Source organism: Sciurus vulgaris (assembly GCF_902686455.1).
Source record: "Sciurus vulgaris genome assembly, chromosome: 11".
Lineage (NCBI taxonomy): Eukaryota > Metazoa > Chordata > Mammalia > Rodentia > Sciuridae > Sciurus > Sciurus vulgaris.
In genome coordinates, this window is record NC_136472.1 from 91,265,004 (window position 1) to 91,280,510 (window position 15,507).

Genomic DNA, 15,507 nt, shown 5'->3' on the forward strand with positions numbered 1-15,507 from the left:
CGTTAAGTCTAAATTATTGATTGTGTTATTGAGATCTATGGTTTCTTTGTTCAATTTTTGTCTGGAAGATCTGTCCAGTGGTGAGAGAGGCGTGTTAAAATCACCTAGTATTATTGTGTTATGGTCTATTTGGTTTCTGAAATTGAGAAGGATTTGTTTGACATACATGGATGAGCCACTGTTTGGGGCATAGATGTTTATGATTGTTATATCTTGCTGATTTATGCTTTCCTTAAGCAGTATGAAATGACCTTCTTTATCCCTTCTGACTAACCTTGGCTTGAAGTCCACACTATCGGAAATGAGGATGGATACTTCAGCTTTTTTGCTGAGTCCATGCGCATGGTAGCAACTCAATTTCTATAACATATGAAAACATTTTACTCCTCTCTCTACATTTTTAGTTTAAAATCACAATTTACATTTTTATGTTGTATATTCATTAATATTATTGTAGCTATAGCTATTTTTTGTCCGTTAACCTTATTCTTGAGTTATAAGTGATTTATATACAACTATATTAGAGTACTCTGAATTTGACTATATATGTACTTTTACCATTGAGTTTTATCCTTATGTGTGTTTTTGTATTACTTAATTAACATTCTTTCATTTCAGTTTGAGGAATTTTTTTTATTTCTAGTGGTCATGAACTCCTTCAGCTTTTGTTTGTCTGGAAAGTTTTTATTTTTGAAGAATAGCTTTGCTGGGCAAATATTTTCAAGGTTACCCCTGCCTAGAACTTTTGAGAGTATCATCCCTGTCTCTCTTGCCCTGTGAAGTTTCTCCTGAGGAGTCTGCTATAGGGATTCCCTTTTATGTGCTTAGCCCGTTTTTTCACTTTCAAATTCTCTTTGATTTTTGACAGTTTGATTGTAATGTGTCTTGGCAATGTATTCTTTGGGTTGAGCTTATTTGAGGACTTTTGACCTTCATGTGGCAGCGTGTCCCTATTTCTCTCCAGGTCTGGAAGTTTTCAGTCATTATCCCCTTAAATAAACTGTCACTTCACTGTTCTCTTTTTGAACTCCCATACTGTGAATATTAGCCTCATTGATGGTTTCCTATAATTTCCATAAGCCTTCTTCATTTCTTTTCAAAGTTTTTTTTCCATGAATCTTTTTTCATTTTTAAAATTTATTTTTCTTCCTCTGAGAAAAGACCCTTCTACTGAAGCAATTCTGCTCTTTTTGCACTCTTCATTTCATTCATTAGATTATTCAGTTCTGGAATAGCACTTTTTTTCTTTTTGATAATTTTTCTCTTTTTGAAGTTAGTATTTTTTGTTCATGTATTATTTTTCTGATATCAAGAGACCTATGTTCTCTTGTAGCTCACTAAGCTCCCTTCAAACTACTATTTTGCATTTCTTGTCAGGTAGTTCTTATATCATTTCTTTGGAGTTGGTTGTTGAAATATTGTAATCCTTCAGTGTGTCATGTTTTCTTGATTTTTCATCTTCCTTGAAGTCTTACATTGCTGTCTTCACATTTGAAGAATTAGTCATCTACCCTGGACTTTATTGACAGGCTTTGAGAGAAATGGCTTCACTCAGGAGTGACCAGTGATGGTGAGGACTTCTTAGATCTTTTCCGTAGATGTGCCTGTCCTGCACCTCTTGTTCCTTCTTAGGGAAGTTCTTAAGATTGCACCTTCTCTCAATCCTAGAAAGCCAGACAAGATACTGAGAGTTTCCCAATTGCCTTCCATGGATGGTGCCCAGAAATTTTTATATTTATGTGTATCCTCTTCCAATCCTGTAGATAGAGCCCAGCTAGCTGGGAAGTTGTCAGCCTTTATTGTACCTTCTCCCAATTCTGTAGACTCCAGACACTTATTCTTACTGTCTGTTAGGGTGTGCTCAAGGGGCCATCCTTGGAGTAGAAGTAGAAGATGTATGGAGCATTTGGGGTGCTTCTAGGCCAGTTGAGGATAGGGTACAGCAGGGTATCCCAAGCATTTCATGGTTGAGCATCCTGATGGAGCTAATGGAGCAGTTAGTATGGTCTGAAGTCTGCCTTACCCTCTCAGTTCAGTGTTCTAGGTGAAGGAAGAAAGAAGAGGGCCTTTTGGGCAGCATCCTACAAGGCTAGGGGGCCAAGATGTTCACTCTTTAGGTGTTCACATTCTTCTGTGGGAGAAATTATAGGCCTATGGATCTCTCTTGGCACTAAGTTGTGCCACCTTCAGGAAGAGTTTATATAACTAAAGTGAATCTGTTCTTCCTTTGAATCTGTTCCTGGATTTTTTACTATGACAGTGTGCTGGAATTTGTCAGCTGATCTTCAGGACTTGCACAGAGGTACTGTCATACATGAGTAGTTTTTACAATTCTTGTTTCTATTTGTATGTGCAGTGGTGGGGGTAAGGCAATAAGGTTAGAAATCTCCTATTTTGCCATCTTGCTGACATCATTCAGGGCCTCCAGTTTGTTAGCAGATTCCTAATTGTGTTAGTATTATCATATACATTTAGAGAATTATAATTGGGTACATACTTCCTAAATCAGGACCTTCATTTTCCAATTGTTTTAATTAATGACGTTCTTGAACTTCTGATATCTAGACAAATTAATTATGTTAAGATGTTAAGTCCAAATGGATCATGTATAGAAATGGAAGTTTCTCTTTGAGAAATCTTTGAATATTTGGGATGCAGAAGAACTATTTATAAACTAATACATTTAATAATAATAATAATATAGTAATCTCTATTAGTACTTAATATATGCCAAGTACTATGCTATATTGTATTGTCTAGTGGACATTTTACTACAAACCTATGAAGTGTAACTATTTTACTGCCTTGTAAATCTCCTTGTCACAGATAAGGAAAATGAGGTTTAGGTTCACATAGCAAAGCCACATAGCTGGTGAGTATACTAGGATTTGAACCATAATGTTAACACTGTGCTTTAGTTTCACTTAATAATAAATCTATTCTGGGGAGAGGTTCTTGTTAATATAATTGTGATCACATAGCATATATAAAATTATGAACATTGATTTTTTTTTTACTCAGAGTATCTATTTCTTAATTTAATATTAAGGCATGTTTAGAGCAAAATTTTGAAATAAGCTTTACTTTTGTCTCTTGCTCACTTGTAGGTGGTTTTCACGCTGCATCCTTCAGAAAACAACAGATATTGCAGATTGCTTAAAAGTCTTCATGACCGGTACTAAAAAGATAACACTGTGGGTGGGCTTCAAGAACTCTTCCCTCAGATCCAAAGTATATTCCTTCCACATATTTATAGCAGAGCATATAGGTGGATGCAAACTCCCTAAACCTGTTAGTTATCACAGAATCAGAGTTTCCCAAAGCTGTGTGCTGACTCACATGGGCAGACAGACTGTGAGGCTTTTACATTTGTGTGTGTGTGTGTGTGTGTGTGTGTGTGTGTGTGTGACAAACAAGCTGAGAGGGAGGAAAGTTTGCAGCTACTGGAGGTCCTGGTAAGCAGTTTGAAGACCAAAGGAAACCTACCCTGGAGAGCCTTTGGGCCTGGGATAGGGATGCTAACAGATAAAGTGTGGCATAGCTGGAGAAGAAGTGGGAGATGACAAATGAGACAAGATGCTCTCTTCATAGTGGGATGCAATGGAAAGACAAATCCAGGGTTTTCATTTCCTCACCAGCCATGGCCCAGGTCTGGTTCTGCTGTCCCACAGCATGTGTGGGACATGTGCAATCTTTGATCCATTCTTCAGTTTTTCAATTGGTAAATTTTGGGGAGGTTATAATTTTTTTTTCTAAAAAGGTAAATTTGACGATCCACATTGGTAATGGTTTTAGATATATGATTATGTTCTGTCACAATAAAATGAATTTCCTAGACAGTAAACTCTTCTAAAACAAATTATGCAGCATATACATGAAAAGAAGTCATGGCATCCAGTTATTTTTTCCACACTGGAACATTTCTTTTAGCAGTTGTTATTAAAAGTTTCTTTTGTGTGGGAGTTACTTTGATTTCTGTTCTAAGGCAGTTTCTAGTTAGCGTGGGTGGAAATGTTTTCAGAATTCCTATCATCAGTGAGAACTGAAAGTGAATTCGGTGAGTTAGTCAAAGAGCTGTTTTTAGAGGAATGGCCAAGTCCTTATGTTTTCGTGTTTCTTCTCATTAGGAAAGAAAATCATATAAACTCATCTAGCCTGTTTCTACTGAGAGGATTTAAAGACTTGAATAAACTAAATTAGTATTAATTTGGCTTTATGTGTCTATTATGAATTGAATTTTGATTTGTACAAATATTAAAATTTGATTAAAGAGGTATGTTAAGTTTAAGAATGTATTATGCCATAGACACCATTAAGATATTTCAGATAATAGAGATGAAGGAATGCCTCTAAAGTTATTCATCTTTACATTATTGCAAATGCAACCCAAATTAGATATGACCCTATTTTACCATGGTCTGAAAGAGCCAAGTTATTTAAACAGTGAAATACGTGTAAATGTATGTGTTGACACTGAACGTGTCATTCTTTTCTTACTAACACCAAATTCTGCAGGAGCACTCAACAAGTGGTACAAGCTGAACCACAGCTTGCCAGCACGCGTGATTGTGTATCGTGATGGCGTAGGGGATGGTCAGTTGAAAACCGTTGTTGAATATGAAGTCCCGCAGCTGCTAAGCAGTGTGACAGAATCCAGCTCAAATACCAGGTATTAAATGGTTGTTCTTTCTTTAACACTCCCATTAATAGCACATTCAGCTGCAGGTATTTGACATGAGGTATACAAACCTAACTTGAATTTTTATGTTCTGCTGTGTTTCTGCATCATGGCAGTGTGGCTGGGTGAATCTTCCCTTGGTTAGAGGGTAGTCTGTGTGGTCTAATGTACATGGCCAGGTGGTGTAAGCTTTGGGGTCCTGGGTGGATCACCAGGAAGAAAGCAGGTATCCTTTAGAGTAGCTGACATGGACTCAGCAGGAAGCCTGCAGGACTGCTGGCCAGTGAAAGTACTTTGCACATATTAATATACCATAGAAAAAATTTTAAGTCTTGGTTTTAAATTTGAGGCCCAGATCAACGCACAGAGCTGACACCTCTGAATTGCAGGCACTAATGTGTAGTTAAGTTACTGAGAGGGGTGTGAGTATCATGGAAACTGAGCCACAGGTTGAAATCAGACCATCTTGGACATGAAGCACCTTGCTCCGTGTTGCATTGCTGGATTTGGTGTTTCAGTACAAAATTTCCTTCAGTGATTATGTGAAGTGGCAACTCAAGAAAAATATTAGAAATGGAAAATGAGGGAGGGTAGTAGTCTCAAGTTGGCACCTTAGAATATTTGGAAGGCATCTTATTTCCAAGATGCACACAGAACTCCATATGATTTCACCATCATCTCCATCAAGCAGAGCTTCTTGGCCTCAAGTCACAAAGGAGCTGAGTCTTGACTTCAGCCAGTTACTATTAGAGAGGATGGAGAGCCTCATAGCTTGGTGGCAGTGTCACTTGCAGCAGCATTCAAACTCTTAAAGAGTCAAATCTCTCTTCCCACTGACCACAGGTAACCAAGAGAAGCAGGGGTAAATTCAGCAGCTGATGGTGAGGAGTTGCTTTTCTTCCTCTATAGTATCAACTTTCCCAAGGTCTGATATTGAAAACACTCATCATAATTTTTAAAAATAATAAAATGCTTAAAGTAAACTTCCAAGTGAGCCTTACATCCCAAAGTTCCTTCCATAATGATGAATATTTGGTTTTGGCTTTGATGTTAACACTTGGCCGTTCAGCATTTGACCAGAACATAAATTTGATCTGTCCATCCATCCACCTAGTGAGTTTTGCAGAATTCAGAAGAGTTGATTTGAGAAGCAAACTAAGTGATTCTTCCTTTGCTACGCGAATAAATTTGAAAGAGTGAAGTTGAGAATAAGGTGGTTCTCGCTAATGGGAAAAAAAAAATCTTGTCTCCTTGGTAATTCTGGAACATCTCCTCTCAAAATGCAGTTAAAGTTCATTGTTCTGTGAATCATTCCTCCCATTTCCTTAAGTGGTATAAATGAGACAGATGACTTGGCATGATGCACTTTTGCAACCTAGAAGGACAATCCCTAACTTAAAAATTGTATGTCTCTCTAAGGAAGGGATTGTAGGTGGTTTTTCTTTCTGTTTTGAGGTGTTTATCTAGTAATAAAATTTTTATTTCAATTTAAAAGATTTTAATTACAACAAAAAACCAAACTATAAAGCTGCATGGATTAGTTTCAGTTCTCGCCTTATTTTTTTCCTGTTCTTCCAAGCTGTAGACTGTCGGTGATTGTGGTCCGGAAGAAGTGCATGCCACGATTCTTCACAGAAATGAACCATACTGTCCAGAATCCTCCCTTGGGTACTGTCGTGGATGCAGAAGCAACGCGTCCAAAGTGGTGAGTGCTACTAGAAATCAACTTTTAATCAGCATTTGCTGCATTTTGTTTAGGTTTGGCCTTACCCCATGTGACTTCATTTCTCTTCAGGTATGACTTTTATTTGATCAGCCAGACTGCCTGTCGGGGAACTGTCTGTCCCACCTATTACAATGTCATCTATGATGACAATTGCTTGAAACCTGACCACATGCAGAGACTAACTTTCAAACTGTGCCATCTGTACTATAATTGGCAGGTGAGTGGAAGCTGCTTACTGATGTAAATGTGATACTCAAGATGCCCACCTGGGTATTGTACCCCAGTTCCCCTGTATATTCCTAGGCAAAATAATCTGACTTTTCACAAGATGAGATGAATGTATAACTCCTTAAGTTCACAGTGGGAGGAACCCAGTATGCCACAGAAACAAAATAGCAATAACTATTGTAATAGATCAGTGCATACAATACATGAGAGGACTTTATTATATGCATCATCTTAGGTGAGCTTAGGAGGAAATCAGGGCTTTCTTAATTCCATCTTGTAGATGAGGAAGTTGAAGCCAGCACATATGTCCCTGGTGGGCAAGTGCCAACAGGCCTGTGTCTGTCCTGTGTCCTGAGCATTAGTCCAAGAGCTGCTCTCAAAGTCCAATGCCAAGATTTGCTGTGAGCTCCTTAGAATACGACCAGACCTGAGTGCAGTGTCTCCCAGCTCCTAGCACCCAGCACTGTGAAGCCTTTACCCCCCACTTGCCAGGGAACTTCAGTTCTGAGTGAGTGAGGCTGCCTATTGTGGGTTGAGTGTGATTATTGTTTACCCAGAGACACATTTCTTTTGTCTATGTAACCGGTAGGTGGAAAAACTCAGAAAGAAAAAAAAAAATCACATTGAAGAGCAAATTATCCTCTTAATTATTATCACTTCTTTTTCCTTCCCCAGGGCTTAATCGGTATCCCAGCACCATGTCAGTACGCACACAAGCTGACCTTTCTGGTAGCCCAAAGCATTCATAAGGAACCAAACTTGGAGTTAGCCAATTATCTCTTCTACCTGTGATGACACCAGCCTTGGCGTCACTAAATGAAGAATCCAAGAAGTAGTTGGTATACTTCGTACGATCTGCCAAAAACTGGAGACTGTGGCTAAGGAAAGGAATTAAGCTCAGTTACTTCTGGGAAAACCCATAAAACATCTTAATCTAAAACAGTTAAAAATAAATGTGTGTTATTTAACGTTTAAAAAGTTATATGCTGGAGTAGGTTCTCATTGTGGTCTGTGGAACTAAAAGAATCTCCTAAAAGAATCCCACAAAGTTAAACAGCTTTTCAGAAAATATGTTTTGCATGGTACTTTGATGATAGATAAGTGGAATCTAATCCCCTTCCAAAGTTCATAGAGATTTTCTTTTTTTTTTTTTTTGAGATTTTCTTAAATAATGTTGTAGAGCATTTTGTAGAGTGGTTTAAATAATTATTAGAAAATAAATAAAGTTTAGAGCATCACACATGCATTTGTTATTTGAATCTTAAGTTGTCATTACATGTGAACCTCATTATTTAGTATTTTTAGCAAAGACTCTTGTCTGCTAGACCACAGTTGTGTCAGCTTTGAGTTGTACTTACGAAACTGAACTTAACCACTTGCTCTTTTGATGGGATGGTATTTCACTTACTGGCATCCTCAGTGATGATCTTGCTTCTAATCAGAGAAAGCGGGCAATTCTGTCCTTTCCTTTCTCCACCATCACTAACACTTTTCCTCACTAACACTTCTCCATTGGCATTATAAATTTATTTCTCCAATCTCAAAAAAGAAACCATTTTCTCTCCAGCTATCTTTACAGAAAACCATCTTAAAAGAATAGAGAATAGTCTGTGCTTGATATATCCAATTCCTTACTCCAATTAGAATGTCACTTATTAGAATTTCACTGCTGTATCAAAATTGCCTTGGTCAAGATCACTAATGGCCTCTGCTTTGCTAGATCTGATGGTCACTCTCAGTCCTTGCATTATTCAACATGACAGTGGATCTCAGTGGTCATTCCCTCATACTCTTCCCCAGCTCCAGGTATAACACCCTCCCTGGTTCCTGTCCTGAGTTCTCAGATGCCTTTGCTTCTCCTCACCTTCTCACCCTTTCCACATTGGAATGAGAATATGGCTACATGCAAAAGATATTTTGATGAAGGGAAGATGAGAGTTGCAAATTCTGCTTACCAAGGAAAGGTTATGTGGAAAGCTGCAGGGAGGGGCAGGAGAGAGATGACAGGTCAAGGGACAAGAAGCAGGTGATCCCCGTAGGGGTTGATCCCTGGAGCAGCACAAGCACAGAGATCATATCATATTGCATGCAAACATTCTTTCCTAGATTGAGAGTTAACTGGTAGTAATGACAACCTTTGTGGGGCATAAGGCTGGAGGGGCTTAACAGGTTCCAGGCACAGTGCCAAGCACATACGTATTTAATATTCACTACAACTATAAGAAATAGGCTATAATGACCATTTCACAGATGATAAAAGTAAAGATATCACAAAAAAAAAGTCATCAAAGCTTATGAGACTAATAAATTGTGGATCCAGAATTTGTCCTCATGTTCGTTTGACAGTAAAAACCTTGAGATCAACCACAAGACTCTATTGCCTTAATAAAAAGTTCTATAAGATTTTAGAAGTTTCTTCCAGAGTTCTTATATAAGGGAGTGTCTTAGATGCTGAAACTGGCATTTATGTAGCAAGTTTTTGGAGGCAAGGCACTGCACCCATCCCTGGTGGTGGTTTTTGCTTTTGTGCTCATGATGTTTTTTTTCCTTCAAAGTATAGGGGTGATGTTGGGCCCCACTGCCTAGAAGCAGACTTTTATAAACCTACATGCAGCATATCGATTGGGCAATACAAAGGTCTGCAGAGTTCCCCTCTCTAACCCATGGAGTATTGCTCAAGGTAATGCGTTTTTACCACTTTATACCACTAGGGGTCACACTAGGACCGTCCTATGAACAAAGTCTTTCACCTTTGCTGTATGATGCAACAAATGGTAGAAAAATAAGTCAACTTCAAGTACACTCCCAGAGGATAACATGGGGCTAAGAAATTTTCATTTGCTCTCAGGTTCCAAAGCATTTACTGTTGAATGCAACAACTTGCCCTCTCTGGGACTCAGTTACCCAGTCTGTAATATGAGCAGGGGTTGGACTAGACCAGTGGCGCTCAGCTTTGGAACACTTTAAAAAGTTTTCTAAAAAATTAGATGCTTGGGCCCCACCCCAGAAAGAGTGATTTAGTTGATCTGGGATGAAGCCTGATCATCTGAATGCTTTTAAAGTTTTCCGGATGGTTCTGATGTTCAACTAGAGTTGAAGACTGTGAGGCTAGATAATATCTAAGATCCATTTCAGCTCTCAAGTGATTGCCTCCTATCACCTACATTTACTAGTTTTTCTTTTTAAGGTTACTAGGACAGAGAGGAGAGGAGGCACACTGTAGAGTTGCCACTCTGCTTTGCTAGATCTGATGGTCACTCTCAGTCCTTGCCTTACTCATCTTGACATTGGACCTTAGTGATCATTCTCCCATCTGAGATATTCTTCCCTGGCCCCTGGTATAACACCCTCCCTGGTTCCTCTCCTGAGTTCTTAGGCTCCTTTGCTTCTCCTCACCTTCTCACCCTTTCCACATTGGAATGAGAATAGGGACACACTGTAGAGTTGTTATAAGGACTAGATCGTCAAACCCAAAGTATATGGTTTTCAACAAGTATTATACTTGAGGAGAAGAAAAAAATGACATAATTTAGTCAAATACAAATGTGTGCACATTATATGTCGGGCACTGTGCTAGATTCTGAATTCTGCAGTTCTGTTTAAGGAGCTTAACATGTTCTCTACTAAGTTTTTGAAGAAAAATTTTTGGTTTTGCTTTTATTTTGGGGGTGGGGAGAAGACTGTCGAGGAAAGCATAATTTACATACTTTCTATGGCTGCCATGCTGGTGAACCAGTCACATCTTCCTTTAAAAGAAACTTCTCAAGGAGTGGGGTTGTCTGACACCCTTTAAATGTTACACCGTTGAGATCCACTGCAGGGCGATGTGGAGACCATACTCTTTCCAGGCTGCTCTTAGCCCCTGAGCACAGCAAAGGAAACAGATTGACGCCATTTCTGCCCAGTGTGAGCTACTCTCAGGCGGTCTTTGCCAGGATCTCCTCTGACTTCGCCAAGACTTTCTCAGTGCTGGACTGTAGTTTCAGGCTCTTACTATCAATTCTCTTTCCCTCCCTCTCTCCTTCTATATCAGATTGGCATTGAGGTCTGAAGGCTGGGCTCTCCTTATTTAATCCTGCTTCCTTTAGTCTATATCCTGCACAGGAGTTTTTCCCAGTGAATCTCTTGAAAATCTAATTCTGTTGTGGCTTCTGGGACTGGGGATATAGCTCACTTGGTAGAGTGCTTGCTTCACATGCACAAGGCCCTGTGTTCAATCCCCAGCACAGAAAAAAAAAAAAAAAAAAAAAAATTTCCCCCATTCTGTTGTGGCTTCTGCTGCTTTGGGGAACCAAACCGACACAATTACTATCACCATTAAATCAATCTTTAGTTTTTATTTAAAATGAGTCTATTTTAACCTTAAAATCTCCCATCAACCAAAACATGAAATTAAAAAAAAAAAAATATTTACCTTGAGATATTATAACCTTTCAAATGTTGAGTTTTGAGTTAGCAGTTTCCTATGGGAAATTTGCTCTTAAACCTTTCTAACAGATTTCAAGATCTCGAACATGAAATGTAAACTACTCTGAGAGGAGTTTTCAAATGTGTTGAATTTTGTTGCTCAGATTCACACTTCATTTGACCCAATCCCCACACTGGCCAGGAAGAAACCAACAGCCCCTACTGGAAAGATGGGTAAAGGGACTCATTTTGAGTAGGGAGAGGACAAAGAGAACTGAGTCAAGATACTTCCAATTTATTGAAGGTTTTTTAAAAATTATAAAAATAATAGATATACATCATGGAATATTTGAAAGTACAAAAAAGTATATAGAGGTAGAATGAATTCACCAATACAGCTACTACCAAGTATACCTAGTCAACACTTTGATAGATAACTTTTCTTCCAGTCCTCTAGTTGTACTGTTACAGTTTGGGTATGAGGTGTTCCCTAAAGCTCATGTGTTTATCAGAAATGTTTGCAGGTGAAATGATTAGATTCTGAGAGTGGTAACCTTATCAGTCCATTCTAAGTGGAGTGGACTGGCTGGGTGGTAACAGGTAAGCAGGTGGGGTGTTGCTGGAGGAGAAAGGTCACTGGGGATGTACCCTGGAGGGGTTCATCTTCCCTGCAGCTCCTTCCCCTGTCTCTCTGCTTCCTGGCTGCCACTAAAGGAGCAGCTTTCCTCCATCCCTCCCCTCCACCAGGATAAGCTGCCTCATCTTGGGTCCAGACCAATGGACTTGGTGGACCATGGGTGCTAAACCTGTGGAACTGTGAACCAAAATACATTTTCTGTCCTCCAAGTTGTTCTTTCAGGTATTTTTGGTCACTGCAATGCAAAGCTGAGATATACATGTACTAGATGTCTGTATCTATAATCTCTCTCCCTCTCTCTATAGAGTGTGTGTGCCTGCACACACATACACAGTTTCGTATACTTCATTTTCACCCACGATTATGGCTTGAGTATTGTCCTACTTAATCACACAATTTTTGTAAGCATAATTTTAATGACTGAATGATATTTTACTGTACAGGTGTAACAAATTACTTTTTCCCCTTTTTATTGTATCTCTGGGCTGTTCTTAATTTTTTTTTTGCTATAAAAACATGGCAGAAGTTTTTCTTCTTAAGTATTTGGGATTGGTTCCTTGGGCTAGATTCCTAAAAGTGAAATTACTAAATCAAAAAGTTATAATACTTTTAAGGTGGTTGGTATATACTGCTACCCTTTTTTTTTTTTTTTTTAACAAAATGTCTCATTATACTTCACCACTGGCCCTGGAGCAAGCTTTGTTTATTTCCATGAAAAGAAAAAAGCTTTGCTAGTATAGTAGATGTTATTTTTTTATGTTTTTATTTGTATTTTTATTACTAGGAAAGAAAAATAATTTGAAAGTGTTTATTAGCCATTTGTTATTATTTGTGTTTTTATCATCAACTTATGGAGTCCTTTATATTTTCAAGATAGTAACCCTTTGCCATCATATATGCATAGTTTATAATGTGCTTTCAAATTTTGTTTATGTTGCATTTTATGCTACACACATTTAAAGCTTATATATTCAAATTATCACTATTTTCTTAAGATTATGAAAACAAAGCTGGAATTTAAAACCTTAAAAATGTTTCCCCATCTAGAGATTATTTTTGTTGTCTTAATTTTAACTGTAAATCCACCTATATTATATTTTACTATACAGTTCTAAGCTGTTTTTCCAAATAGTTGTGGAAAGGAATTTGTAGATTTAAAAAAAAAATCAAGTAGAAATCAATAGCAGGATCAATGAAATAAAAATCTCAATAGTTTTGTTAAGTAGTAGACTAAGAACAGTTGAACAGAAAATGTAAATTGAAAGACAGACTTCAGGAAGTAACTTAGAATGAAGTTCAAAGACACAAATATAGAGTGTAAAATTAGATACCCCACTACAAATTTTGTAGAAGTTCCAGAAAAAAGAAATACAGAGAATTAGGTGGAAGATGGAGGCAGTTTTAAGAGACAATTTCTATCAGTGTTAAAATGTTGAAACATACATTTGTAGAATGAAAGAAAAAGTAAAATAAGGAGGTTTCATGCCTAATACTTGTATTAAAAATGCAGATCATCAAAAATAAAGGGAAAATTCTAAGACTCCAGGGAAGAAATGCAGACTTGTGCACTGCCTATAAAGAAGCAATTACACTGACTGTAGACTTATATTATGTTGAATAGATGAGAGAAAATGGAATAATATTTTTAAGTCCTTAGAAAAAAGAATAATGAAACTAAACTCTTGGTGAAGCCAAGTGATCTTTCAAGTGTGAGAGATAAATTTAAAAATTTGACTATAACAAGAAAGCTTACTGCTTATAGACATTTCACATTGAAAGAACTACTAAAGAATGTCCTTCAGCAAGACAGAAAAATAAATGCATCTACTAAAACAAGGATGAGCAAGCTCTGTTAGGAACTTTCAGGGAAAGAGCTTGAGAATTTAATTTTTGACAAACCTCTGGGTTTTTTGGTTTTTTGTTTTGTTTTGTTGTGTTGTGACGGTAATTTGGAAGAGTTTAGAAAACTGACCCAGCTAATTCTCAAACTCTATGACCCAGCTCAACGTCAGTTCTGCTGTCACACTTTCTCCCCATTTCAGGCACTTAGGATCTGCTTTCTTTGTACCCTGTGTGCCCATCCAGAATCCCACAGTGGCTCTCCTCACAGTGTATTATAGCTAGTTGTCTACACTGTGCCTCTGGCTGTTTTGTGTTTTTTTTTGTTGTTGTTGTTGTTTTTTTTTTGTGAACTCATTGGCTGATGGTACATGACAGGCTCTCAATATATGCTATTCGTATAAATTTTGGAAAATATAGATACATGGAAAGTTTGCTTTCAAATAAATTGGGTGATTCCAAGAATTTAAACACTGTCTCCAAACTCCTCAGTATTGTAGCCCTTATTGCTTTACAATGAATGGGATCGGTCTCTTCTATCATCTCTGTAGAGTGAAACATAGTAATATTCAATTTATTCCCAAATATGTTGTTTTAGGCTTGGGTAATGCCCAGAGAAGCTGTAAATATAAATATGTTTCTTACTTACCTTGATAGTTTATGATCTCCAACCAGCATTTGGTGAATAGTGCTTACACTGGGCCAAGCTGTCCTGGGCTTAGAACTGTGCCACCCAATGTGGTAGCCTCTACCCACATGTGGTCATTGAAGTTTAAACTCAAGATAATTAGAATTAAATGTCATTTAAGAATTCAGTTCCTTGATCCACATTTTATGTACTCCAAAGCCACATTTGGTAGTGGCTACCAAATGTCTTGCAGTGTACAGTCATGGAACATTTCTATCATCACAGAAAGTTCTATCAGAAAGTGCTGACTAGATGATTCCTTGTTACTTTTCCAGATCCAAATAAGATAGCTTCTCTTATGCAAGACCTTCCCTCATCCCCCCCCCAAGCTGAGTTCCCTTTGGTTCACAAGGCCAGGCAGGTCTTGGACACCAGGAATTCAGAGATAAAAGAAAATGTGCTTGCTACCCTGAGAAAGTTTAAAGCAGGGATTCTTAACCAGGGTAATTTTGCTGCTCAGGGGTCATTTGTGAAAATGTGGAGACTTAATGAGGTGGGTTCCCTTTGAATTTTTGCCTGATAATCTTCAGTATTTGGGGGAAAAATTCCTTAAATGATGTGGGCAAATACCACTCTGTCTTTGGTTGGCTTTTTTCTTTCCCTTCAGGATGTTTGACCTGTAAGACTCTTCAAAAAAAAATTTTTTTATAGTTGTAGATGGACACATTACCTTTATCTTATTTATTTAGGTATTTTTATGTGGTGCTGAAGATCAAACTCAGTGCTTCACATGTACCAGGCAAGTGCTCCAACACTGAGCCATAACACCAGGCCCCTGTAAGACTCTTGATTCAACTGTTTATGTATTTTACACAGAGTCACTCTCCAGTTATATGAAGACTTACTAATCAAAAAAGAAAAGAAGCTGGGCATGGTGCACACCTGTAATCCCAGCAACTCAGGAGGCTGAGACAGGAGGATTGTGAGTTCAAAGCTAGCCTTAGCAATGGTGAGGTGCTAAGCAACTCAGTGAGACCCTATCTCTAAATAAATACAAAATAGGGCTGGGGATGTAACTCAGTGGTAAAGTGCCCCTGAGTTCAATTCCCAGTACCAAAAGAAGAAAAAAGGAAAAGAGAATTCAATAAAGATGTAGGCTAAAAGGATATAGACAGGAAGTTCACAGAAGAGGAAATCCAAATGGCCAATAAATATCTAAAAAGGATGCTTACTTTCGATCAGGAAAATGTCAATTCAAACAACAATGGAAAACTCTTTCATACCCATTATGTTGTCAGAAACTAAAATCTGAAATACTGAGAGTTGGTAAGAATATGGAGAAACAGAAACTCTCATGTTACTTG

General features: G+C 37.9%; 1 protein-coding gene across 4 annotated transcripts in view; it reads left to right on the top strand.

Moving 5' to 3' along the window:
- The window catches only part of LOC306638685 (piwi-like protein 4), a 98,377-nt gene extending 90,588 nt beyond the window's left edge, over nucleotides 1-7,789 (top strand). For all 4 annotated transcript variants that reach the window (XM_079101948.1, XM_079101945.1, XM_079101946.1 and 1 more), the window contains 5 exons: nucleotides 3,108-3,175; nucleotides 4,516-4,669; nucleotides 6,258-6,383; nucleotides 6,474-6,621; nucleotides 7,308-7,789. In XM_079101948.1, coding sequence (XP_078958074.1) covers nucleotides 3,108-3,175; nucleotides 4,516-4,669; nucleotides 6,258-6,383; nucleotides 6,474-6,621; nucleotides 7,308-7,424 — 613 coding nt within the window. In that variant the 3' untranslated portion in view covers nucleotides 7,425-7,789. The remainder of the gene's footprint in view (nucleotides 1-3,107; nucleotides 3,176-4,515; nucleotides 4,670-6,257; nucleotides 6,384-6,473; nucleotides 6,622-7,307) is intronic.
- Nucleotides 7,790-15,507: the final 7,718 nt, after the last annotated feature.